Below are 25,478 nucleotides of genomic sequence, written 5' to 3'. Positions count from 1 at the left end.
TGTGCATAAGTACAAGTGTATAGTGTGCCAATTGGGACTCAGCAATAGTCTTATATCTCAGGTGATGGTAATAAAAATGGATAAACTTAGGATGCACTAAGTGTGTGCGTTTCTTTGAAAGGCAGCAGTTGCTTGAACCACACATCCCACTTATGGCAGAGGGTTTACACTCCAACAGATCAGCAGGCATAAGCTGCTTTTATCCGGCATGGTATGAATGTGTGGTGATAATTAGCTTAAATCAAACACATGAGGTTGCCCTGGCTGAGAAAATCGCTGATCTGGCTTCCCTGAGCGTTGCACTTCTGTGATCCTTGCGAGGGCCGCACGCCTGCTTTATGGTTAACACTTGCCGAGTAAATACAGCAAAGGTTTATAGTGGCTCATAAAAAAACAGTGCTTCATAATTCACAGCCCCTGTCAGAGCTTTATAACAAACAGCTTTGGCGAATCAAGGCTCAGCATTACATCTGTAAACAATTCAACTTTTATAGAAGAAAAAGCTCGGAGGAAGGGAAGAAAGACAACAAGAAAGACATTATACGAAGTGTGTGACCCTTCGAGTCAACGTGAAACAGCATTTGCTACCCATTTTACTTCTTGACTTGTTTGGAAATGTAACAAAATTAACTTTGAAATGGCATTAGTCAATAAATAATGCACAACGTGACCAAGAATATGTATAAATATAGTAAAATGGGCAGTTTTTGATTTCACGTTGGCTTTAAAAACATTGACCCAAGTAATATAATGTAGAAATGCTTTAAAAAGATCAAGCATCAGCATATATACTGTATGTCAGTAGAAAACATCACATGGTGTTTGCAAGAAATTCAACAATAGCAGGTTAGCAAATATAGATTATATCTCATAAAACATTCAAGGAAGTTGTGGTGGTGTGTGTTTGTCATTCAACACACAAGATAACCGACATATTCATGGCCATTTCAGTGTTTCCTGATGACGAAACAGTTCCAGAATGCAAGCTACAACAACATACGGCATGTTTTAAGCTAATATGCAGGCGGATTTGAATCTCTGGAGATGGAAATCTGCGATTCAGAAACGCTTGACTTTTCATCTTGTGCTCTGACATAATATCTCTCGTATAGTTGGACAGTGGCGATCGTATGCCGATAAGACGTTCTCGTTCCTGTCTGACTACGTTTGAATGTATTTCATATGGCTGGCTAACTTTGAGGAGCTGAACTGATCTGATCGCAGGCTTGCCAAAGTTTGCCTCTAATAGCCGCTCTGCACGCGGAAGCAATTAGGCTTTATCAAAACAGCCCGTTGATGTCATGACTTTCATCTGTAGTGAGGTCATTATGTTTCGACCGCAAGCTTTGAATGTGTCACACAGAACGAGCTCTGTCTGTGCCTCAGTCACGCCATAAGACTCTGTCTGCCTCCTGTTTTCCTCAAACAGCCCCCAGCACTCAGAAACATCACCATCCTGCTCATATGAAAGCAATAAAACATCTCTGGCTCACACTATAAAAGCGCAATGAGTTCGGCATGTCAACATGGCAGCAAAAAGGGTTTTTATTAGGGGAAGAGCTACAATATTTGTGGTCGTCATGGGACAATAGTTTATCTTGTTAGGATAATGGGTATCGGTTATGTCACCGACAATGGGTTGTAAAACTGCTTCAACCACGTAGCCACTGTTTAAGATCTGGCCAGCTTTGAGATAAGCTTTAAGCCGCAGTAGTGGGTTGTAAACTCTATTACTTATTATACAACTGTTAGTTCCGGTGCTCGGTTAGGATTGAACTAGCTCCTTTTTTGCTTCACACTTGGTTCCATTAAGGCCTATTTTCATCAACAATGGATTCAATAATTGGCCATACTTTTTAGTAGGGATATCAGAATGACTGTGTTGTAAATTAGTTTTAAACCCATATTCTCTCTCCCATACACCAAACATCTGCATGTAGCTGGTTGCATTTAGTCTTAAAGTAGTGACTATGTTTTTTTTTTTTTTCAAGACAAGCCATTACTTTTCGGAATCGGCCTCAAAATGTTGACCTAATTTGAATCCAAGTAGCAAGAGTGATTACAGTTAGTTGGTCAAACTAGCTCTACAACAGAGTCTTCGCATTTATGCAACTAGCCTCTGGTTTACGCCTCAGAAGTGGGATGTAAATACTATTCCTATTTATACAAATGCTAGTTAGTACCGATGGTGTAGGAATGACAGTATAGTAGTTTCACAGTTTGTGTCACTTGTCGGTATTTGCAATGCTCCAAACAGAAACTATTTTGGCTTCATTTGTTACAATTTGTTAACGTAGCAAAAATAACTGACGATGTTGTGACTTAAATAGAAGTTATTTGTGGTGTTAGTCAAAATTTTAGCATGTGCCATTATTCAGTACGTCAACACAGTTGCAGGTGTCATATTGATGGTGCTGTAAAACTATTTCAACCCCAAGGCCTTGGTTTAAGATATGCTCTGATTTAAGCCTCAATAGTGGGTTGTAAACACTGTTACTACACAACAGTCAGTGCTCTATTATGACTATTAGGAAAGAATGTGGTCCCATGTTTTATCAATCTACTTGTATACATTCCAGACAGGCTATACAGAACTGTTTTGGCTCGGTTTAGATCTATTTTCATTTAAAGCGCAACGATAGATGAAATAAATGAGGGTATTGTGTCTAAAATATTGTGCTATTACGACCATGCTGGTATTCACTACGTCAACAACTTTGTGAATCCCAATGTTTAGGTTAGGTCACTGAGATGGTGTTATAAAATGGTTTCAAATTTGGCCTTCGTTTAAGCCTCAGACACGTGTTTTAAATAAGCAATAAGTAAGTATTAGACTGCATTCGCACAGCAGATCTTGATGGTTAGTTCCGATTTTGTGACTATATTCGATTTTTTTGTTGTTTACCAGCTTACATCATCTTTTAAAAGTGACTCATATCCGTCTTTTAAAAGTGACTCTTATTTAAAAGTGACTCACAGCAGACGGCAAAGGCGCAATGAGCAGGAAACAAAGAGCGGGCGTTAACTGACAGCTAATAATAAGAGCGCCCTCTTCTCCGTTTTTGTATTTAATCGGTTCACAAGGTTTCATTTTATTAAATTATTTTTATGTCAAGTTGTTTTACTATAGTTTATGACACAAAAGTTCTCATTTGGCCATATTCTTTTAATCGTTTTTAAACCAGTAGGGTTTTTAATGTAATGTCCTGGGCGTGATTTTTGCACATGATGTAAGCAGCAGTTTTAGTTTAGCCAATTGTTTATGTGGCGGACGTTGCTAAAAAGCTTAAAAACCTGTGCTACATGACAATATATAAGCTTTTGTAGTTGCCGTGTATGAGATTTAAGGTTTGGGACTCAGACTTGACATCATTCGCTATGGTTTTTAATGACGCGTAACTTGCATTGATTTATATCGGATAAATTTCCACCTATGAACAAGACCTGAATCTGATTTGAGTAAATCGAAATCCATGTGATTTTTTTTTTCTGCTTACAGGTACATGAGACTGTTCTGTTATCTGTTCTGTGCCACATGAAAGAAAAAAATTGGAATTGAGTCACTTTAAGCATGCAGTGTAAATGCAGCCATGCAGATACATGTTATGCATTAGTTATTTCTAGGTCTGTTGTGATGGGTTGGTATCACTATAATCTACACTATATCACTAAACTCAAGTTCAGTGATGCCCAAACTAGGGCCCGAGGGCCAAAGTTGGCCCAAGGTAACCTTTGATTTTGCCCTCCATCCCATCTGAGAAGAAAGGAAGAATGATAGAGATGTTTCGATGTTATAATGTTAACAGCTAACTGAAATTCAATGTTTCAATTAAATGGTGTAAATTAATCAGAATTTATAATGCAATAGTTCATTCTAGAGGTCTGTTGTGATTTGTTGGTGTCACTATACACTACAACAGTTTTTTTTGATTGGCTGCCAGTCTGCTTGTTCTCTTCGTTTGGAACTATCTTCGCCAATGGAACAACAACAGACCAAACGACAGATGATCCTATTTTTAAAATTAAAATCTGTCTGAACATCAGAATGATGCAGCCATGCTGAAAATCAGTATGTCAACGCAATTGTGAGTGCGATATTGTTTGAAGAATGCGATGGCCGCTTGTTTTAAATAGGTTGGTGTTTTTTAAGGGGGGATCAGGGAGGTAGGAAGGGAGTAAAATCTATCTGTTTTTACTTATCCTCACATTTCTGGCTGGGGTACGCACCATGGGAGGTGCAGTGGGCGGCCCAATGATGGCTGCCGGGGGCAGACTGGCAGGGAAAGGCGTGAAGGTGTGCTGATGCGTGTGTTGGTGCTGGTGCATATGCTGATGTTGGTGAAATTCGGCCCGGAGGAGCGACACAGGGGCCAACGGCGACCCTGTGGCCCCTGGCGCCGTCCCCCGGCCTCGCTCCGAGCTCTGAACCAGGAAGCGGTTGTTCAGCTCCTGCCTCAGAAGATCATGCTCTGCAAGATAGGAGAGTGAAGGGGGAAAAGGAGGGAAAGGGGGAGAGGGGGAAGACACGGGAGGGAAAAGAAAAAAAAGGCACGGGCGGCCAGTGAGTTTTCACAACAGTGGTTGGAAGAAGCGAAAGAGGGTAGTCACCTGGCTTTCTCTGTTTCTCCAATTCAAGGTGTGAGGGTTTTCTACGTGAGGACTCATTGGTGGAGGTAAGAGAGTTGCCTGTGACAATGTGCCAATCAGAATCCCCGAATGAGGCTGGCAATACATGATTGGTTGGTTGAAAGATATCAACAGGCTGGTATCTAAAGACAAGAAAGAACCAAGAGTCACCTCAGCAGAAAACACACACACACTTGACCCGACATACACAAACGTCTACACCGCCTTAAAGGGATAGTTCACCCCAAAGTGAAAATCACCCTCATGTCATTCCAAATCTGTATGAATTACTTTCTTCTATGTTTGGCTTCAAAAGGACTTTGATAATAATCATAATCAATAATCAATATTTTAAAAAGTAATAATCATGTTTTTGAGTTCCACAGAAGAAACAAATGCATAAAGATTTTCACACAAAATTTTCACTGATGGGTGAACTATTCCTTTAAGGCCTTTTTTTTGAAAGTTAAGGATTTCTAAGCTCTTGATGCTTTTAAAAGACATCAATGTGTACTTTGCTTCATTACAATATACCAATGTTGAATTTAAGAACAAACTTATAACATTATTGCTAAGATGTTAGTGCTAATTCTATGACTTTAGCCTTCTTTTATAATGGAAGCTACATGACACACTATTAAAACTAACTGCAGGTATTGTATAAACACTTTACTGTTGCTTTATTATTTCCTTTCTAGGTTTAAATTAGCATGTAGCTGTACATTTCTATAATTGGCATTTAAAAGCTAGTAATTAACAAAAATACACTTACCGTATAAAGCAAGGAGATGAAGAGGGCAGTTTTATCTTAAATATATCATGTAGTTTCATACTAGGGTGCATTTCCAACTAATTTCCATTGAAACAAACATAGTTCATTGATTTGGCGTTTCCAAAATCTGTTGTTTCAATGAACATTTGCAAACTGCGTCGCAAACTTGTGCACTTGCAACTACACCTCTAGAGCTTTAGTTAAAAACATAGTTCCTGGCTGTGTTCTATGTCCAGTTATTCCCCTATGCCCTATTTATTTAGAACATTCTAACATTCAAACTTGGAATAATAATTTTTAAAAAAGCATTAAAGTCATTACTCTTGGGTGTAATTTGCTTTCAAAGTATTTTTACAGTTCAGTTTTAGAGATCTTCATGTTTACAATTGCGCTCCCTTCGCAGTGCACTTTGAAAACATTTATGTCATTCTGAACACAGCCGAGCGGAATTTATGTTACGTCTCCAAAGCTAGTGTTTTTTTTTTAGAGTCATTGCTTCAAAGACTGTGAAAAAAAAAAAACAGCACATCCGTTAATTCTTTTATTTTGTAGCAGGTTATTTATTAATAAATGTAGCCTACTGTATATGACATCGGTCAGTTGGTTAGAACATTTCTGCAGTGGTTTGCATGTGTCAAATAATAAAAGTAGACTTAAATTTTTAATTTTTTTTAGAAAATAAACAATATCCTACTTATTAATAATAATCATCATCAATATTATTAATATTATTAATAAAGTATAATTGTTTTCATTTCCTAATAATTATAAAATTTAATTTCTTAATAAATAGCCTTATTATTTATTTATTTATTTATTTATTTATATATGAAGAGTTCAGATGCAAAAACTTCTAAGTGCCATCTAAAAAAAATTTTCTACAATAAGCATTTTTCTAAGTCTCTAATGTTTATGTTTAGTTATTTTATGTTAAAATTGATTAAAATAACCTGTTCTTTGTCATAAAAGTAAAATTACTGAATCAAGACATAGGAGCCTGAGAAAAATGGTTATATTAGAAGAACATTTCAGATGGCACTTAGAGGTTTTAGCATCTGAACTCTTCATATTATATTAGAATACGTGTTAGCTTTTGTAAGTAATTTTATGTTTTAAAATAGGATGTAATATTTTCAATAATATTTGTAAAGGAAACACAGGCCCTATATGTCCCATTTACAAATATTTTAATTAATATGAAAAACAAGTGCATGTTTTTAGCAAAAAAATGCGCATTTGTGTAAAATAATGTAATTTGCACAAAGAAATTATGGGGTTCTTCTCCAAAGAAGTTGTTTACTCTCCGTTTAAAGCATGATTATGGGTGTTTTACATTATCAACAACGTGGTTCAAGTGATGAATCTGCAACAGAGAAACTACAGGTTTTGGGAAACACTCGTCACTACATAGTTCTTTTCCCAAATGATGCATCGTACTATGTCAGTTCAGCCACGAGTTATGTCGTTGTTTAGGAAACGCACCCCTGGTGTAATCGGATTTAAAAATCTGAAGTAAAATAACAGCCAATAAGACAAAAATTTACTGCCACCGTGCCCTTCTGAGACACAGCTTTCAGATAATAAGAAGTGGACATGGTTGTTCACACTAGAAATGCTCGTAATAACAGATTGACCGTTAACCAAAAGGGTGCGTTTTTAACCATATAATGCTATCAGTTAAATGATTAATAAATATTATTATCAATATTTAAAAGGTTTGGCTGCATAAGGGGCCGATCACAGCAAACACGCTTTTGCGATGAGAGGGGCATCTTTTGAACGGTTTACTAACCACCGCAAGCGTTTTTGCTGTTGTGCGCTGTGTTCGTGGTTGAAACAAACTCTAAGCGGAAAAAGCATGTTACATCAGTTGCATCTTTTTTATTCTTTAATCAAATGAAAGCAGAGGTGGGGTTTCCAGCGATTAAATGAATATTTTCCTTGGAGCGATGGATTTGAGGTAGCCTGCTATCTTTATTTGACGAAAACAAACAAACAAAAAAAAATATATATATGATTGGACAAAAAAAGCATATGCCGGACCTTAAAAAGGATACAGCCAGTGTTTTTGTTTAGTAATCTAAACTTATCATTTAAGTGAAAAATATCTAGGGGCTGGCCTTTTTATTTAGTTTTTTCTATGCTGTTGGAAACACTGCAGGTGCTTGATGTATTGTTTTGATGTTCCGTATGCTGTTGTTCACATGTTAAAATAAATCTGTATTTTAAATTGCAATATTTGATGCGTCAGACACAAAATTGACACGTCAATTTACGTCAAAATGATATTTGTTTAAAGAGTGGCGGTTATCGGTTGGCAAAATAAACCAAAATGAGCATCCCTAATTGACATTTTTCTTGATTACAGGTATAATATACTGAAGATATGTCATATTTTTCATGCGCTGAGCCTATGATGTGGGCCCAATCTTGCCTTAGAGTTGAAAAATCTTAATAAGAATGCAATTATCTGCTGTTACTGCATAATTTTTCTGTATACCTGTCTTTAACAGGGGTTACTTGTCAACACAAAGCATTTATAAATATGGTAACTGTAGGAACAATTCCTAGATTTGTGGGAACAAAATTTGTTTTAATTTAGAGACTAATGCTACAATATGCTAACTTACTGGATAAATTAATCAATACTGGATAAATTAATTTCACACTGTTTATTTCTTAGGTCTCATAAAAAAATAGAGCACTTACACACTAAATACAACTGCAATGAAGCATTTGAGAGACAGAAATGCATTACGCTTTTTGCAGGTCAAAAGCCAAATAAAAAGTGGATGCTCCAATCTTATTCGTCAAAAAGTGCTAATGTCAAGGTACATTGAGGAGAAAGTCACCTCAGAAAACATTTGCATTTCCTTGGAAGCCATCATCCTAATTGGATTCAACTTATGTGCAGAATTTTTCCTCAAATGCCTAGTGTGTATGCGCCCTTTAATATTTTGTATTATTGCACAACTAAAGCCTCTAAACTCACTCTAATTACAGCATAAATTTACAAAAATCTAAGTAGTACTTTTTTTACCTGGATAAGGTGGTCCTGCAGGGTGTCCTGGCACCACCAGGCTGTTGGTCGGTAGGGTGGGCGGAGGAGGCAGTGTAGCAGGGGTGGCGAACATGGCCGGATGGCTAGAGAGGTGAGAAGGCGAGTGAAGGGAGTAGTGGGAGGAGGGCAGTCCGGTGATTGAGAGAGGAAGAGGAGGAGCAGGAGATGATAGATGACCACTGAGGTGATGAGCGGAGTGAGGCAGGTGGTGTTTGGGAGGAAGAGTTGAAGGGTTGGCGCTGTGGTTACACAGAAAAGACAAGGTTTTTTTAAAAAACGACAAAATGTAGTTATAAGAATATACTTTATATTCAGTTATTATTTCATAAATGTAAATATAATTATTAAGATTGGGTAATCTAAAAAAACTATACTGATTCTTAAAGTTCTTGCTTTATTTCATATGATGTCAATAATCCTGGTAGCATGAGGTCAACAAAACAGTTTGCAAGTTGTGCTCACAAGAACTAATATGGTGTCTACACCAGGTGCGGCGTGACTTAAAACAATAAAATATTACAATAATCAGTGATCATTGCGTAGTTTATTCTTTTTTGTGCACTAAATGCATATATTTATTTTGTTGCAATGTTTGTTGCTCAAAGTGTAAGTAAAAGAATTAAGCAATGGCATGGGCTCAATTGTTTGTCTTCATGACTAGATGTTAGTGAGACTTTTATTTCAGTATGTTGATGTACGTCCAACTGAAACTGAATTCACGAATAAAGGGTGGGGCTGTCTTTTTGTGCATAATTTCCTTACATAATAGCAATATATAATACATAATACCTTATATCCTTACATAATAGCATAATAGCAAACTAGTGGTACGAGAAGTGTGGTTAAGAACACTGTCAAACTGACAGCAATAGAGAAGGACCACCAGTCCAAAACACGGAAGCAAATGGTCAGACTTTGATTGAAGATTACCGAAACAAACCAGAATTAGTATTTTCACAATTGATCATACACAGCCTTAATGATTATAGATATGAATAGTTACTAACCTGATGTCGTGAAGACTGCTGTATGGCAAAGGATGATGATGATGACTGCTGATTGGCCGGCTGTGGTGCAATGGGGGCGGAAGTCTGTGCTCCAGTGAATGCGATAGGTTCCTCAGCAGGGGAGGAGTGGGAATAGGGGGCAAAGACTCCTTCTTGATAGAGAGAGGGCTTGGGGAGGTCGGATGGGGTCTAGGCGGGGGGGCTGCCGCCGCAGCAGGGGCAGGAGACCCCGTAGGGGGCGACGCAGGAGTCGGGCTGGAGATGGGCGGGACAAACGAAACGTCGTTACTCTGTTCCTGGCTACGCTGAAGGCCAGACACTTTGGTCGAGCTGGAAGTTTTGGTCCCGAGACTCTCATTCGTTGGCGTAACTAGAGAGTAAAGAGAGACATGACAAGAGTTTAAAATATGGATCTATATTTATTTTATACATTTACAGTTTTAATTAGTTACTATTTTTCGCAGTACAAGGTGCAGCTGGACATATGCTGGATTAATGGGCGGTTCATTACGCTCAGGCGACCCCTGATCAATAAGGGACTTAGCTGAAGGAAAATGAATGAATGAATTAGTTAATATTTGTAATCTGGATGTCAAATTCAGTTTAGATGTTTTTTTTTTTTTTAGGGAAGCTAGTGGTCAAAGGTTAATTAAATTTACACCACATATAAAGTTTAGGATTTTAAATAAAATAAAATTTGCCAAATTGTAAAGGAACAGTCACACTAGGACTGATAAGAATAAGGTCAACTGTTTCAATGTAATAAATATAAAGATATCCATATCAGACCAGTCAGAAATTGTCTGTTAAGGGGCAACAGTTTCTCCTAAATTTTATGTTGAACCTTCATAAAACTTTATCAACTACATTAATAACTGAATCTGTGTTGTCTTTAACCCCCAGGAGCCGAAGACCGTGTATACACGTTTTGATGCGTCTTCTTATAATGCTGAAATGAACTTAAATTACACTTTGTTTTGATCGTACAGATAAGTTAAATACATCAATCGAATCTGTTAGGTGTATAGTATTTATTGTGTTCACTCATAATGACAACAAACGTGTGTGCTTTTGCAAAATAAGGAAAATAAACAGTGTAAGCATTCTCTCTTTTCTCGAACTGTTTTTAGAAACGCGTCAGTAAAATGCACTGAAACTCCATGAAAACAAAACACATGGACAAGTGACATGTATCTATAGAAAGCTTGAAGTGCCTACTTTTAAATGCAGCGAGTGCATGTTGAAAACAAATATTGTTTGATAAAGTAATCAGTATGAATCAGTATGTCAAAGGCTTAAATGTTAGGCAATAAATAAAAATGTAAGGCATAAAACAAAACTTTCCATCTGGAGCTCCATCACAGGACTCAACACTTGTAAACATTCGCTCCAATGGGTTCGCGCGGCTCTCGACCCCGCTCACACTGGTAAATCAGCCTTTAGACATCGTACGATGTGAAGTAGGTCAACATCGCCCAACCCTAATTCATTCATTCATTTTCTTTTTGGCTTAGTCCCTTTTTTAATCAGGGGTCGCCACAGCAGAATGAACCGCAAACTTACTGAAAAGCTTAACTCTTTCATTTTTTTTTTTTAGACAACATTACAACAAAAATCATGATCATAAAATAATCGAAAAGGTTCTTTTGGGAACCTAACATTTTTCTTACATTTGTCACCACCGTTTCCATTATATTATATTACTGTTTCCATTATATTATGTTACTGTTTCCATTATATTATGTTACTGTTTCTAATATTTTAAATTATTTCCATTAATTTGTGCACCCTAACCTTGCAAACACAACAGAAAACAATCTAGTGTGGTTTATGTGCAATGTATAGAGTGGATTTCATCCGCACCAAAGAATCCTGAATGCACCACAGGTTTCTTTTTGCTCAGGTGCATGCAAGCGTTTCAAATCAAATGCACATGCGGTTTGGCACAGCTGTAGACATGTAACCTATAGCGTGGGATTGGTTTGCCAATCCATCCATTAGTTTGCAGCAGGGTGAACAGAAAACAGCTGCGATGCCTTCCCTGCCCACTGTGCATAACGCTGGCATGCCCGACGTCACCAAACCCATCCACATCTGTCTGTCTATCTTCCTCTCTGTGCCCCCTTTATCGTTTCATCCCAGGTTTCTTTTCTTTCTCCGTTTCTTTCTCTCTCCGTGGGTTTTATGAAGTGTTTAATCAGGTCATTTTCATGCTTGACTATAATCAGATGATCCAATTTTCTGCAAGCAATCCAGTCAGAATGAATAAATCAGAGCTAATTAAAGTTAAATGCCGTTCCCATTCATAGATTTACAGAGCACACAGTCTGCCATGAAATAATTATGTTTCAATTGTGCTGTGAAAAGGGATCATGCACCCTTTATACTGGCCTTTCAGAGTCCCTACTCGCTCTTTTTTTTCACAAGACATTTCCAGGGATTTCAGTAACACTGCCAGAGTCTTTGCACCGAGGAACTTTGCTTCTGCTCAGTTAATCGCTGTGCAGAAGCTTTTAACCTCAGCATTTTATAGACTATTGTCTTGTAAAAGTGTAGTAAAATAATCAATGATTAAGAAAGATGCTCTATAAAGTCCATCTATAAATCTCCAAATTCAATTTACATGCACATAATGTATGTACAGTATATATTAATTTAACTCACATACATCTTGTTATAATATTTTTGTATGACCAATATATCTAGAGAGCTGGCGGATAGAATTCTGATACAAAAAAAAAAAAATAAAGGCCATTTCAACTCAACTAGAGAAACCACATGCAAAATTTTGAGAATCTTCCACAGATAAACACACTGGCTGCGACTGAAATCGCTTACTACTCAGAAGGTACTGTATTTGAATGTGAAACTACGTTCTATACAGTATGAATGAGTAGTATAAATTGAACTTGGACGTATTACATCCACCATTTTGTCATGATCACGTGACCTACCCACAACAGTTGCGTCACTTCACTCCCATTCATTAATTGTCTCATGATGAATCATGGGATAGCGTAACGTGCATTGAATGCACACTTCAGAATCTTGCCGAAAGTAGTAGGTCTGGTCATCCACATACTGTTTCTCGAATTCTATGAATTCAGACATACTACTCGGCTGGCATACTGTTTTTAGCGTACTATAGTATGGAAGTATGCGATTTATTAAGGGGGCGCAATATAATGTCTAAGACAACATAAGTGAAGTTTCACAAACTAATTTCGAGAGGAGCACGTGATAGAATTGACTACAGCTGATCCCTATCACTAATCACTAACTAGCCAATCGGATCACTCTAAATTCAATATAAATATCCAGCCTAAACTTCATTCCTCATCTTCGTTTTTGGAAAACCCCCCCCCATCCTTTCCTTCTCCCTCCTCCTCAGTTCGGGCGACACGGTGGCTAGCACTGTTGCCCCACAGCATGGAGGTCATTGGTTCAAACACTAGCTGAGCCAACCGATACTCTCTGTGCGGAGTTTGCATGTTCTCCCCGTGTTCGCGTGGGTTTTCCCTGGGTAGTCCGGTTTCCTCCCACACTCAAAAACTATGCAAAAGTTAAAGTCACAAGCTCATACTACAAATTAGCGCCAATAGTGATTTATTTTTTAAGCTATCAAGAACTACCTGATCTCATATCCCTCCTAATGCTTATTGACCAGGCGGGAGCATTGGGCTCATCTATCACCAAGCTCAGGGTTCTCTCCCGGGACAGCATGCCAAACTAGCTTAAATAGTCAAGCAGTATCTAAGTGTGAACTCTTGAATTGTTGTTTTAGCAATGTGTGCGCTGATATTATTGAATGAGTGACACTTACTGTATCAGGCGAAAAAACAAAATAAAACATGTCTGGAGAATCATCTCTATCTCTATTAACTTATAACGTGTATTCTGTCTTTAAGCACATGCGTTTCGTGAAGACGTGCGCACTCGCATAGTTTAAAAACTTGCGGTTTTTCGTTACAGTCAGAATGACTATTGTAGCTTGATCTTAATAATGAATAATTGCATAAAGATATATATTTTTAATTTCGCATAGCTTAAACAGGCCTCTGATCTCTGAGTAAGTGACGAGTGTTTTTGTACTTAAGTGCCAAGCATTCAGTATAGAACACACGATTAAACTGACAGAAACACTATGTTACGTTATTTGTGAGGTAGTTGGTAATGCTCTGGCTATATATATTATCAACAAGTGGATTTATTGCCGTCATATCAGCAGCACAGAACATACATAATGATTGACTTTTTGAGAGAATGTAAAAGCATTGACTTTTTTTTTTTAGGTGTAGACAGATTTTGGTAGTCCGACTAAGTATTCAATAGCCCTGGGAAGTCGGGCTACCGGATTTTGTGAGCCCTGGGATAGTTCCCCCAAAACTGACAATTCTTTCGTTATTTACTCACCCTTTACTTGTTCCGAACCTATTTGACTTTATATCTTATGTTAAACATAAAATAACTTATTTGGAAGAAAGCTGGAAACATGTATCGGTTGCTTGTTGTATTTAAATTTAACGATGGAAGTCATAGGTTTTCAAGCTTCCTTCAAAATATCTTCTTTAGTGTTCAACTCATAAAAGTTTGGAACTACTTGAGGGTGAGGTAAAAGTGAGTAAATTTCATTTTTGGACCAACTATCCCTCCTCAAGTCTCCTAATTGTTTTTACAGCTACATCAAAGCACACAAAATGCCAATTTTTTCTCCTTCAACTGTGCCAGAAAAGAACAACACAAAAAAGGAAAGACGTGGAGAGTAATTTAAGACAATATCTTCCCCAGGCCACTAATTATCACATTTAATGCAGTCCTCATTCCTAACAGCTTAGTGCAACCTCAAACAAAGACTCTGAAAGCCTGCAAGTACACACGCTCACTCGCTCGCTCTTCCAGGCCATTAAAACCTCAGACCAGCGCTTCTAATGGAATATCTGTGCTGTATTAACATACCACTTAATCATTAATGGACACCAATAATTGAGGGATAAAAAAAAGCTAGCTTGAGTTTTTGACATAATTGTACTCTGCCAACTATGATGCACCTTCTAAACAGTGCGTCTTCTTAGAATGCGAAATCTCCTTTTAAAGGTGTCCGTGGTGGGGTTTGTATTATTGTGCAGCACTAATTTAGGTTTTAAAGATTTTCTGGAATCGGCTATGACAAGGTATTTTCACTTTAAATTAGTTTACAGTTATATCTTCAGTATTAAAATGACCATTTTTAAATTATTATAATTTTAATTATATTTCCACTAGAAAATAAGCTAACAGTTGATATCAATATTATTATTACATAATTAAAACAAATTCTTGATATCAGGAATTGAATGTCAATAAGAAACAAATATATAATTCTTGATATCAAGAACACTTGTCAACCCTCCTGTTTTTTACGGTGGCCAAGAAAGCTTAACATGCTGCAATTAAAAAAAAAAACAAAAACATGTGCAATTACAAAAAACACCAGCAAATTGAGAAAATTGAGAAAAGATCTTCATCAGTTTGACAGCACATGTGCTGCAAATCATTACAAGGCAAACACATAAAAAAAAAAAAAACGAGCTGCATTTTCACACAACACAAACAATTAATAAAACACACTGCATTTTCTCACAACACAAACATTTTACAAAACACGCTCTGCATTTTCTCACAACACAAACAATTTATGAAAACTGCGTGTGCCGTAACTATTGCTCAGAGAAATTGTAGGTGATCTTTAAAAGGTGACTTTTTTTGTTTGTTTATTTTAATATCTTGATTCTTGTGTCTTTAGCATTTATTAGCCTTAATAATCATAACCTAAATAAAATTGTTTGCGTTGTGAGAAAATGCAGCATGTTTTATTTATTGTTTGCGTCATGTGAAAATGCAGCGCTTTTTTTAATTAAATTTATTGAAGATCTTTTCTCAATTTTCTTTTCTTTGTCATTGCACGTGTTTTCTTCAATTGCAGCAGATTAAGCTCTCTTAGCCACCGTAGCTTTTTATATGCTTTACTATTCTATCCTGCTATCATTCTGTTTTTTCCTGTATCTCTCCTGTATTTTTAATCTTTCTATGAAAAGTGAAAGTAGCATTAATGAGCCGATTTCAAATATGATATAATTTCAAGAGCTGTTTAAGAGAATTAAGCTTGCGCTTCATTTTGTCTTGAAACCATGTTGAAATAAATATAAAACCGGCACTACAGATTCACTTAATGTCCATTAAAGCTATACGTCTATTGTTGCCCTTTCCTACACACTCTGAATCAGTCAATTCATGTGGTGCTGACTGATGGACATCCTCCATATAAAAACACTGTTCTAAGATAACTTCTGTGTACAGTACGTGATTTGAAGAGGAGCGAAAGTGGACATGGGATTTAGGTGTGTTTTTAAACAGAAAAATACACCTTATAACATGTAAACATGTCCGTCCTAGTGATTTTTTTATGATTTGGTTTATTTTGGCGATTTTTTTTTTAAACACAAATAGTTTGACCTTAAATGAGCACAAATTATTAATAATGAAAGTAAACAAATAATTTCATTATAGATCTGTGGATTCTTAAAGTGACAGCTCTGTTATCAAACAAAACAGTGGATCAAAATGAGAGATTCGCTGCGCTTCACTAAATAACTAGTTACTTGAATCAATATTTAAATACATTGAATAAAAATCGAACAAGATTTTATATCTTGATTTAATTTCTTTACAGGCCATTCATTTTAATAGCCAAAACCTTTTATTTTCTATATGTTTCTATGTCTGCTATGTATTTTATCATTTAAAGCTAATTTCCTCCCTATATTTGTAACGGCTTCATTTAGGCTCAACTGCTCAGAATAAACAGTTTGGGGTCATTTTGGGAGATGTCTTGGGTAGGGTTGGGTTCTTTTCCCAGTACTTTTACATCCCAATGTTGACAGGTCTAATCAAGAATTGCATTTGAATAGTTAAATGTCTTTTTTTTACTAGTACGGATTATGATATTAAAAATTAAAATGCTGAAATTAAAAATTACTACTAGCAATTAAATTGTTGGTATGAAAAATAGACAATTGGTAACCATGCAAATACTGACCTATAAAGGAATAAAATATATTTGTAAAATTTAATAAAATTCTTTATTTATAACTGTGAAATTGGAATTTCAGCTAGCAATAAATCAGTTATTGACATCATGATTTTTCTTTAAATATATCTTTATATAACATTTATACAATTTTCAAATATTAATGTCAAAAAATAACTGGTACATAATAACAGAATTGACCTGCCTCCCCTAATTATATTTAAAAATATACAACATATGCAGCATATATATGAAGCATATCAACAAAATAATAACAATACTCACACTTGGGCCAAGCCAGTGATTGATATACCTAATAAAATGGCAGCCCAAGTTAACATCTGACTAGTGAAAATGCAATTCTACATATTAAAAGGGATATTTTTACTGGTAGAAATGTAACTCCTAATATCAAACAACTATCACTAAGTATGTTTAGATGGACACCAATAATCTGATTTATTACGATTAAGACACTACTCTGTTTAAGAGTTCATGTAAACAGTGATTTTTGATTACCTTAATCTGACTCATAATCATAATTGAAATAAACAGAATTTGAATTAAGACATGTAGAGTATGCCGATTTTAGTTGTATTATTAAAGTGCAGTACAGACATGCAAACACTGCAACTAAACTATTACCGTCCCATCGTGTAGGATTTTCGCAGCATTTTGCGAAAGGATATTCCATATCCAGTACACATTGCTGTTTGACACTATTCTCTGCACCTACCGAGTCAGTAAAAGACCACAGAAATGTGGAGTTTTTCCCCCCATATGACGTGCGGTATCAAATTCCATTAAAACAACACTCATAGTTGTTCATACGCACATCCAATGTCTTGTTTGTCATGAGGGGACATGCATGAAATGAAAGTGAAACTGCCGAAAAGCAGTTAAAGTCGACATATTAAAAATAAAACACCCCAAATTGCACGAAACTCCGAAGGAAATGTGGATAGCTTACGGGTGTAATGACACATAATGTGCTATAACATGTAAAATAGGATCATGAAAGGAACATTCAAAAAGAAACTCATGTAAACGCATTAATCATATTATTGTCTTAATCAGATTAAGGCAAATGATTTGATTACTGATGTCCATGTAAACATTATTGTTACTAGCAAAAATCCAGAGTCTTGATGTCAAGAATTAGCATTTTTAGCGAGTGAAATTTCTTCATATCCTGCAGATGAATAAAAGGCTGAACAGCTTGCCATATAAATGTCAGTGGTTAGTATTTGTAGGGCAGGGCCTCATAGAGGATTAATCCAAAAGGAGAAATTCAACCCAATGGCTTAGAAAGGTCTAAACAGATGCATTCAGGAATTACACTATCCTGCTGTCTTTACAAAGCACGAAAAAAGAAATACGTTGGCCATCGGTGACGTTGCCTTGGAAACCAGTCTCGGAGGCACGTTTGCGCGGGTGAAAGCGGACAGTAGTAGTCAAGCTCCTCAACTAGCAGTCCGTGCCACTTTAGGCACAATGGGCCCTGCGCTCGCTCTTAATGATGATTCTAATGGGCCGTAATGGCAGCCAGCAGGCAGGACAAGACACACAAGCTTGGCTTCTTTCTCATTAAAAAAAAAAGTGCCCCTGTGAATGTCTCGGCTCGTCTGGAAGCCTGCTACACGTAACGAAGGGACGGCTTCTCAGTCTGGAACATGGCCGTAATCATTTCGCAGAAAAAAATGTGACACAATGTCATTGGAAACGAGCGCCCGGGCAGCCGGTGTGTGATGCCACGGCTGCTGGCATTGGCAAGGTTGTCACCTGTGAAATTCTTGTCAATTTTTTGGTTTTGGTAGATTGTTAATATGTCAGGCTCGCTGTAGACGCGTCAGAATATGGTTGCCATCTTAAAGATATGCGGCTTTCAATTTTCTCCAAACATTGCAGATTGTGACTGTTGAGATTCCACTGTAGGAATCTTTTAATGAGAAGACGGTGCCAAATAAACTCATAACTCCTTTAACTTTGTTTTTTTGACAACTGACAGGCCTCTGGGCAGGAATATTTCTCTGAGACAAACAAGAGCTCATTATCCAACACCAAGGTCAGCGATAGAATTGCTGTGCCCACTAACAGCAAAAAACCTACAACACACCGAGTTCAGTGCAGCTGGAGCACATTTGCGCTGCTTACGCACGCAAACATTGCCACCGTGACGCCCGGGGTCTGGGATTGTGGTTTTTCTGCTGTGCTTTCTTTAGTGTACTGGTATCACTAGGTTGTTGCCAGGTTCTTTCTTTGTAAATGTTTGCAAGGCCACATCTAAGAAGCTCATTTCCAAGAATTATTATCACTAGATATGGGTGTTTCTATGAACTTTTATCCATTTTATTGTCCACACAAATGTCACAATTGATCACAATCACAAACATCACAGTTGAATGATCAATCATTCTCATGTTCTCATTCATTAATTAATTTGAATTTAACTATTACAAATAATATTAATAATAACAATAATAACAACAACAACAACAACAACAACAATAATAATAATAAAATGGAATATGTTACCAGTTATCTATTTGTTAATATATATCACATTTAAAATAGAAAGTGTTATAATATACAGGAATGATAATAACAAGTAATATTATTATTATTTAAAAAAACCAACCAACAAATAAGCAAACAAATAATAATAAGAATAAAAAAAATATTGGTTATTTATTTAATTATTTATTTATATAAATATAACTGTTACAAATAAATAGTAATAAATGTATGCATTTCATTATTTATTATTTATTAAATAATAATATACATTTATTTATTTATGTATTAATAATAACAATAATAATACATTTATTTATTTATGTATCTAATTATTTAATTATTATATTTAGTTATATAAATATAATTGTTATAAATAAATAATATAAATAATAATAAATGTATGCATTTCATTATTTAATAATAATAATAATAAGACATTTATTTATTTATTTTATTATTAATAATATTATTAATAACAATTGTAATAATTCATTTATTAATTAAATTGTTTATTCATATAAATATAACTGTTATATAATACATTTATGTATTTCATTATTTATTTATATATTTAATTATTTAATAATAATAATAATAAATTAATTAATTTATTAATAAAAATATAATAATAATAACGCTTATGCTAAAACACTTATTTATTTAATGGTTTATTGTTATATAAATGTATTAATATTAATAATAATGAATAAATAAATAAACATTGCTATAGTTTATTAATATATAAATATCAAAATAATAATAACAATAATAATTCATTAATTTGTTTTACTTAGTACCTTCAACAATCAGGGGTCGCCACAGCGGAATGAACCGCCAACTTATCCAGAATACGTTTTAAACAGCAGATGCCCTTCCAGCTGCAACCCAACAATGGGAAACACCCATCCACACTCTTACACTATGACCAATTTAGCTTAACCAATTTACTTGTACCGCATGTTTTTGAACTGTTGAGAAAACTGGAGCACCCAACAGAAACCCACAAGAACTCGGGGAGAACATGCAAACTCCACACAGAAATGTCAACTGACCCAGCTGGGGCCTTAATAAAAATAGTAATAATAATAATTATTATTATTATAATAAAAATAATAACATTAATAATAATAAACAACAACAAGGCTTATTATTAAAGAAACAAATAATAACATTAATATTAATATTATTATTATTAATAATAATAATAATAATAATAATAATAATAATAATAATCTTATGTTTATTACTAAAGGAATAAAACATATGTGTGCAGTTTATTTAATGTAAATAAATATAATAAACTATATAATTTATAATATATGCTACATTAATATAAGTAAGTAAACATAAATACAAGTAAACAAATAATAATAAATAAATCCATAAATAAAAAATAACAATAGTAATATAAAAACGAAGATTTTTTCTTATTAAAATTCAGCCAACTACTCAGATTCTTAGCATTTGAATTTTTTTCGCCATGCAGTGCTCTCAACCCTCAACCAGAATGGCTTTTTCAATCCGTATTCTACAACAGGCAACAAAAGAGACCCTTAAGACTGAGTGAAATCACAGCAGAGCTATTAGACACACGGACAAGAGAGCCCTCAGGAACACCCACAGATTTGTAGAGGTCGAAGGTCGCGTTCAGAGGAGCCAATGACGCTCTCTCGGGACATGTTGGCATCCCTGTTCACCAGATGACACTTCAGCGGACTATTGATCTATACTCTTCCCCTGCTGTTATGCTCATGGTACGATCCCTCAAGGGAGACAACACGTGCCTACTGTGGGAGGAACCACCATCGGTGTTTTTTAGGGGTGTGTGAATTCTTGACTGATGGTTCTAGCAGAGTGACCCCAGCGTCGCCCCACAGCTGTCCTGCTAAGATATCCTTGACCTCTGACCTCATTTTAGACTCAGACAGACGTCCTGGAACATCTGGAGAGCTGCCGTAATTGAACCATTGCACAAAAACAAGCACACAACACACACACACACACACACACATATATGAAAGTGCAGACAGATGGTTTGAACTAATAGAGGAAATGCTGGTGTTTTGAAAGAGTCTCACATTTTAAGTAACTCTTCTAATCTATTTATGGATGACACTTGTGTAGTTAAATAGCAAGTGAGTAAATTTAAAGAAAATGGCACACGCAGAGTAAAGACTTCTTTTGAAATGTCCATGATTGCATCTTTAGTAGTTATAGGGATAATTATAATCACTGGAATCATCATGATCATGTGGAAGTACTTTAGGCTGTGTTGGGCAGAATAACGTTAAAAAGACAAGAATGCCACATCGCTTTTTGGCTTTTCTTTTGAAGTAAACTTCTGAATGTGAATTCTATTTGGGCTCAGGATCTAATCCAAATTTCAGTGTGAAACAAAACAAGTATTAAAACTATAAACTATAAAGGCAATGGCCTTATATACTGTTTATTAAAGGATTTTTACCAACCCAGGCCCATTGCGGATATGTACCCAGGTCTATATTACTAGGGACAGTGAAATATGTAACCAGAGGTACATCTTCTAACAGTTTTTGTTTTTACAAATCCACCAGAGGGTGCAATGTACACTTCAGTTGACCAGGCCAGCTTGCTGACCCACCTACCCCTTTCCATAAACTCAACCGATAATGTTTTCAAAAGCAATCTAGAAAAAGAAAAGCCATTGCGTGATTTTACCACATTTTCAGCCTGTTGTTTATTTATCTTGCTTTTGTTTTACAGTGTTTCTGAAACGGTTCTTTGGTGGACTCCTTGTTGTCGCGGTCAAGTCCACTCCACATCTCAAGTCTGCTGACATATGCAGCGTGCCACTGGGCAAACTGATAACACCAGAAAGCCGTCGACACTGAGGTAAGCGTTCAGCTGGTAGCAATAAAAGGAGCAGAAGCCGTCGAGAAGAACAAGCAGAAGCATCATACTACCTTGTATTTATTTCACATGCGGAATAGCCAGACGTACCTTTGGCTACACAATTCATGCTCTCCAGAAATGTAGATAGAGGTTCATATCCACACTGAGCCCGTGTTGATTTTTACATATTGATTTGTCACAAGGGGGGCTGCATGGTGGAGCGGTGGGTAGCACAATCACCTCACAGCAAGAAGTCGCTGGTTCGAGCCCAGACTAGGTCAATTGGCGTTTGTGGAGTTTACATGTTCTCCCCTGGGTTTCCTCCGTGTGCTCCGGTTTCCCCCACAAGTCCAAAAACATGTGGTATAGGTGAATTGGGTAAACTAAATTGTCCGAAGTGTATGTGTGAATGACTGTGTATGGATGTTTCCCAGTGATGGCTTGCAGCTGGAAGATGATTAACGGATACACAGACAGATACTAAAATACAGCAACAGGGCATTATTAGGACACAATATTTTCAGCGCAACGCTTGAGACACACTAATCCTAATGCCGCATAGAATGAATTGACATGCAGCCTGTGTCTTTCTTCCCTCAGACTATTAAACCCCCCTCCTTCGCAACAATATTCTCAACCGTCTCCTGTTGCACATGCAAATGGGAGATTATGGATTTACGTCTTAGTCGCTCTCTGTTTTATATGTAATAAAAACAGCTCATATGCAAACGTGGTCTTAAGATAAGGCAGCAGGGGATGCAAATTCTCCCAAATGACCAGGAGCCATTGATGCTTATTGCAAATACTCACACGGCGCGCTGCCTTCTGCCGAGAGAACTCAAGCCTAACGCTACACATTCTGAGCTCATTTCCCTCGCAAACCCTGCGGTACATCTCTCCGTCAGAGAAAAAAAGAAGAAGCATAAACATTAATACTCATGCACAAAGACAGAAATAAAAGCCCAAGTAGCAAACTAAAAGCCGCCTACAGACGATAAGGTCAACAAAGTGAATTTATCTGGCGAGCAGGTGCTGCATGGAGAGCTGTCATCTTTTCACAGATTAACTGCATCCAGACAGGAAATTCTCTCCTCTTTACCAGTCAAATCCTCCGGGATCCTGCATTTCATTGTGCCAACAAAGAACAGAGATGCCAAAACGTCTAAATCGCAACTGGGTGGGTTTCTCTGGCTGATGAAAAGAGATTCTTGGCTTTGATTGTAAACCTGAAATATTGTCCCACAGCTGTCAAAATGTGCTAAATGAATTCACGTGGGAGGTAAAACACCATTTAGGGACATACAAAGAACTATTAGTTGTAAGATCACTTTAAAACATTGTATTATTTGTTTGTTTATTTTATTGTTTATTATCTGTTAGGTTTAATTACCGCTAAAAAACTTTTATCTGTGAAATCTGTGATTGCTGATTTCACATGATACTTTATTTAACATATTTAATTTGTAAAATAGTAGATTATAAATTGTAACAACTACAATAAAATATTGATAAACAAAAAATTATTACATGACGTACTGTTGTAATATTGTAATTGTACTATAATGCAATTGAATTAAGTCAAATTAATGAATAATTTAATAAATAAATGGATCAGTTTATAAGTAAAATACATTTAAATATCTTTTTAAGTTTAATAAGTTTGAACTTGGGCAGCACAGAGGCTTAGTGGTTAGCACTGTTGCCTCACAGCAAGAAGGTCACTGGTTCAAGCTTCGGCTGGAGTTGTATGGCAGTATGTGTGGGTTTCCTCCGGGTGCTCCGGTTTCCCCCACAGTCCAAAGACATGTGCTATAGATGAATTGGTTAAGCAAATTGTCCGTAGTGTATGTGTGTGAATGAGAGTGTATGGATGTTTCCCAGTGCTGGGTTGCAGCTGGAAGGGCATCCGCTGCGTAAAACATATGCTGGATAAGTTGGTAGTTCATTCCGCTGTGGCGACTCCAGATTAATAAAGGGACTATGCCGAAAAGAAATTGAATGAATTATTATTATTTTTTTTCTGTCACTAGTTGAGGGAATTTTGAGGGTCCAAACATTCTCGAAAACTCATAAATCTTTGCACACACACCAGAAGTGGTGAAAATGATAATTTGATATGGGTTTCAGAAGTAAATGTGGCAAAATCACTTTAAAGCACCGCCTATAAACATTTGATGAAGTGGCCCAAGAGCTATATTTCATGCACACATTATGAAAATTGGCACACATCAAACATGTCAATACCTACAAAAATCTCTTGGAGCGAAATCTAAAACCCAACAGGAAGTTGTAGTTTTTGCCATTTCCAGGAGTTGTATTGTACTGTAACTCCTCCTAGGAATTTTATCAGGGTCCCGTTCATTGCTGCTTGCAGCCTTAATTATATATATAAATAAGAAGTGAATCTCTTTTAAACTCATTCCTACTGAGAACACAGACATGCTAAATCAGCCTGTGCATTTCAAGACGTTTTAAAGGCCAGTGACAGCTGGTGTGAATATATCGGTCCTCTATTTCCATCTCTGTTCGGGACAGGGCAAGGTGGCACCAGAGCACTCCGGGTGTTAAGCTGCAACATGTTGGCTGGTGAAGCCCACACAGAAAATCTGGGATCGCCTACTGTTCATTTCAGAGATCTGGACGCTTTCCGTGCCCTCCATGAACCACTGCTTCCCCATGCTGGGAACAGACTCACACTGTGCCCATATGGCTCAGACGGCATATGCCATCCTGTTTCATGCCATGCGTGATTACTGACGGACAGAATGAAGACTGGGGGGAAAAATGTGTTTAAGTTTATTAGCTAAGTATGAGGCGCAATGACTTGAGCAACAAACAAAATGTCAGATTAACTTATTTTTTATAGATTCTGACTTTCACATCTATGAAAAATGACTTCATTTATATTTACACTTATGCCTGGCAATACTCCAGAGTTCTCTAAACTTTTAGAAAGGCTGCAGATTATATTTTAGTTTGAAAACTCTACGGTTTCGTACATATGCATCCAAAATACCCACATTAGCTTTCTGATGGGTCTTCTGGATCGTTGCATTTCCTTCCATAAATTGTTAAGTCCCTCTCATGTGACCATTAAAGATCCAAAAAACTAAAAGTCTGACATCAATTACATTTTTAATTTATCTTTTACTTGTTTTAAACCAGTTTGAGCTGTTTTAGTCCTGTTGAAACTAAAAAAAGATATTTTGGAGAATGTTGGAAACCATTGACATCCATAGACAATGTAACCATTGACATCCATAGATTAAATTTTTTTTTTACAGGTTTCCAAAAAATAAATAAATAAATAAATAAAAATTTAGATTGGCTTTGAACAAATCAAGAATGAGTAAAAGATTATCATTTTTATCAATTATCATTTTTTGGGTGAACTTTACATTGTAAAAAAACTGAAAATAATTTTTCGGTAAATGTCTGTAATTTAACGGCCATTATTTTATGGTAAATGTCTGTAATTTAACGGGTGTTATTATACGGTAAATGTCTGTAATTTAACGGCCATTATTTTATGGTAAATGTCTGTAATTTAACGGGTGT

At 36.2% G+C, this 25,478-nt stretch overlaps 1 protein-coding gene across 50 annotated transcripts in view; it reads right to left on the bottom strand.

The window, feature by feature from the left end:
• Positions 1 to 25,478, bottom strand: part of fbrsl1 (fibrosin-like 1) — a 571,252-nt gene that overhangs the window by 18,444 nt on the left and 527,330 nt on the right. For 21 of the 50 annotated variants that reach the window (NM_001443006.1, XM_087252062.1, NM_001443007.1 and 18 more), the window contains 3 exon segments: positions 4,609 to 4,769; positions 8,439 to 8,698; positions 9,467 to 9,836. In NM_001443006.1, the coding sequence (NP_001429935.1) occupies positions 4,609 to 4,769; positions 8,439 to 8,698; positions 9,467 to 9,836 (791 nt within the window). 50 annotated transcript variants of the gene reach the window in all.

This window comes from Danio rerio, chromosome 5, assembly GCF_052040795.2.
Source record: "Danio rerio strain M-AB ecotype USA chromosome 5, GRCz13ab, whole genome shotgun sequence".
Lineage (NCBI taxonomy): Eukaryota > Metazoa > Chordata > Actinopteri > Cypriniformes > Danionidae > Danio > Danio rerio.
Note: the sequence above shows the minus strand (reverse complement) of the source record. Positions and strands in the feature narration are given on the sequence as shown.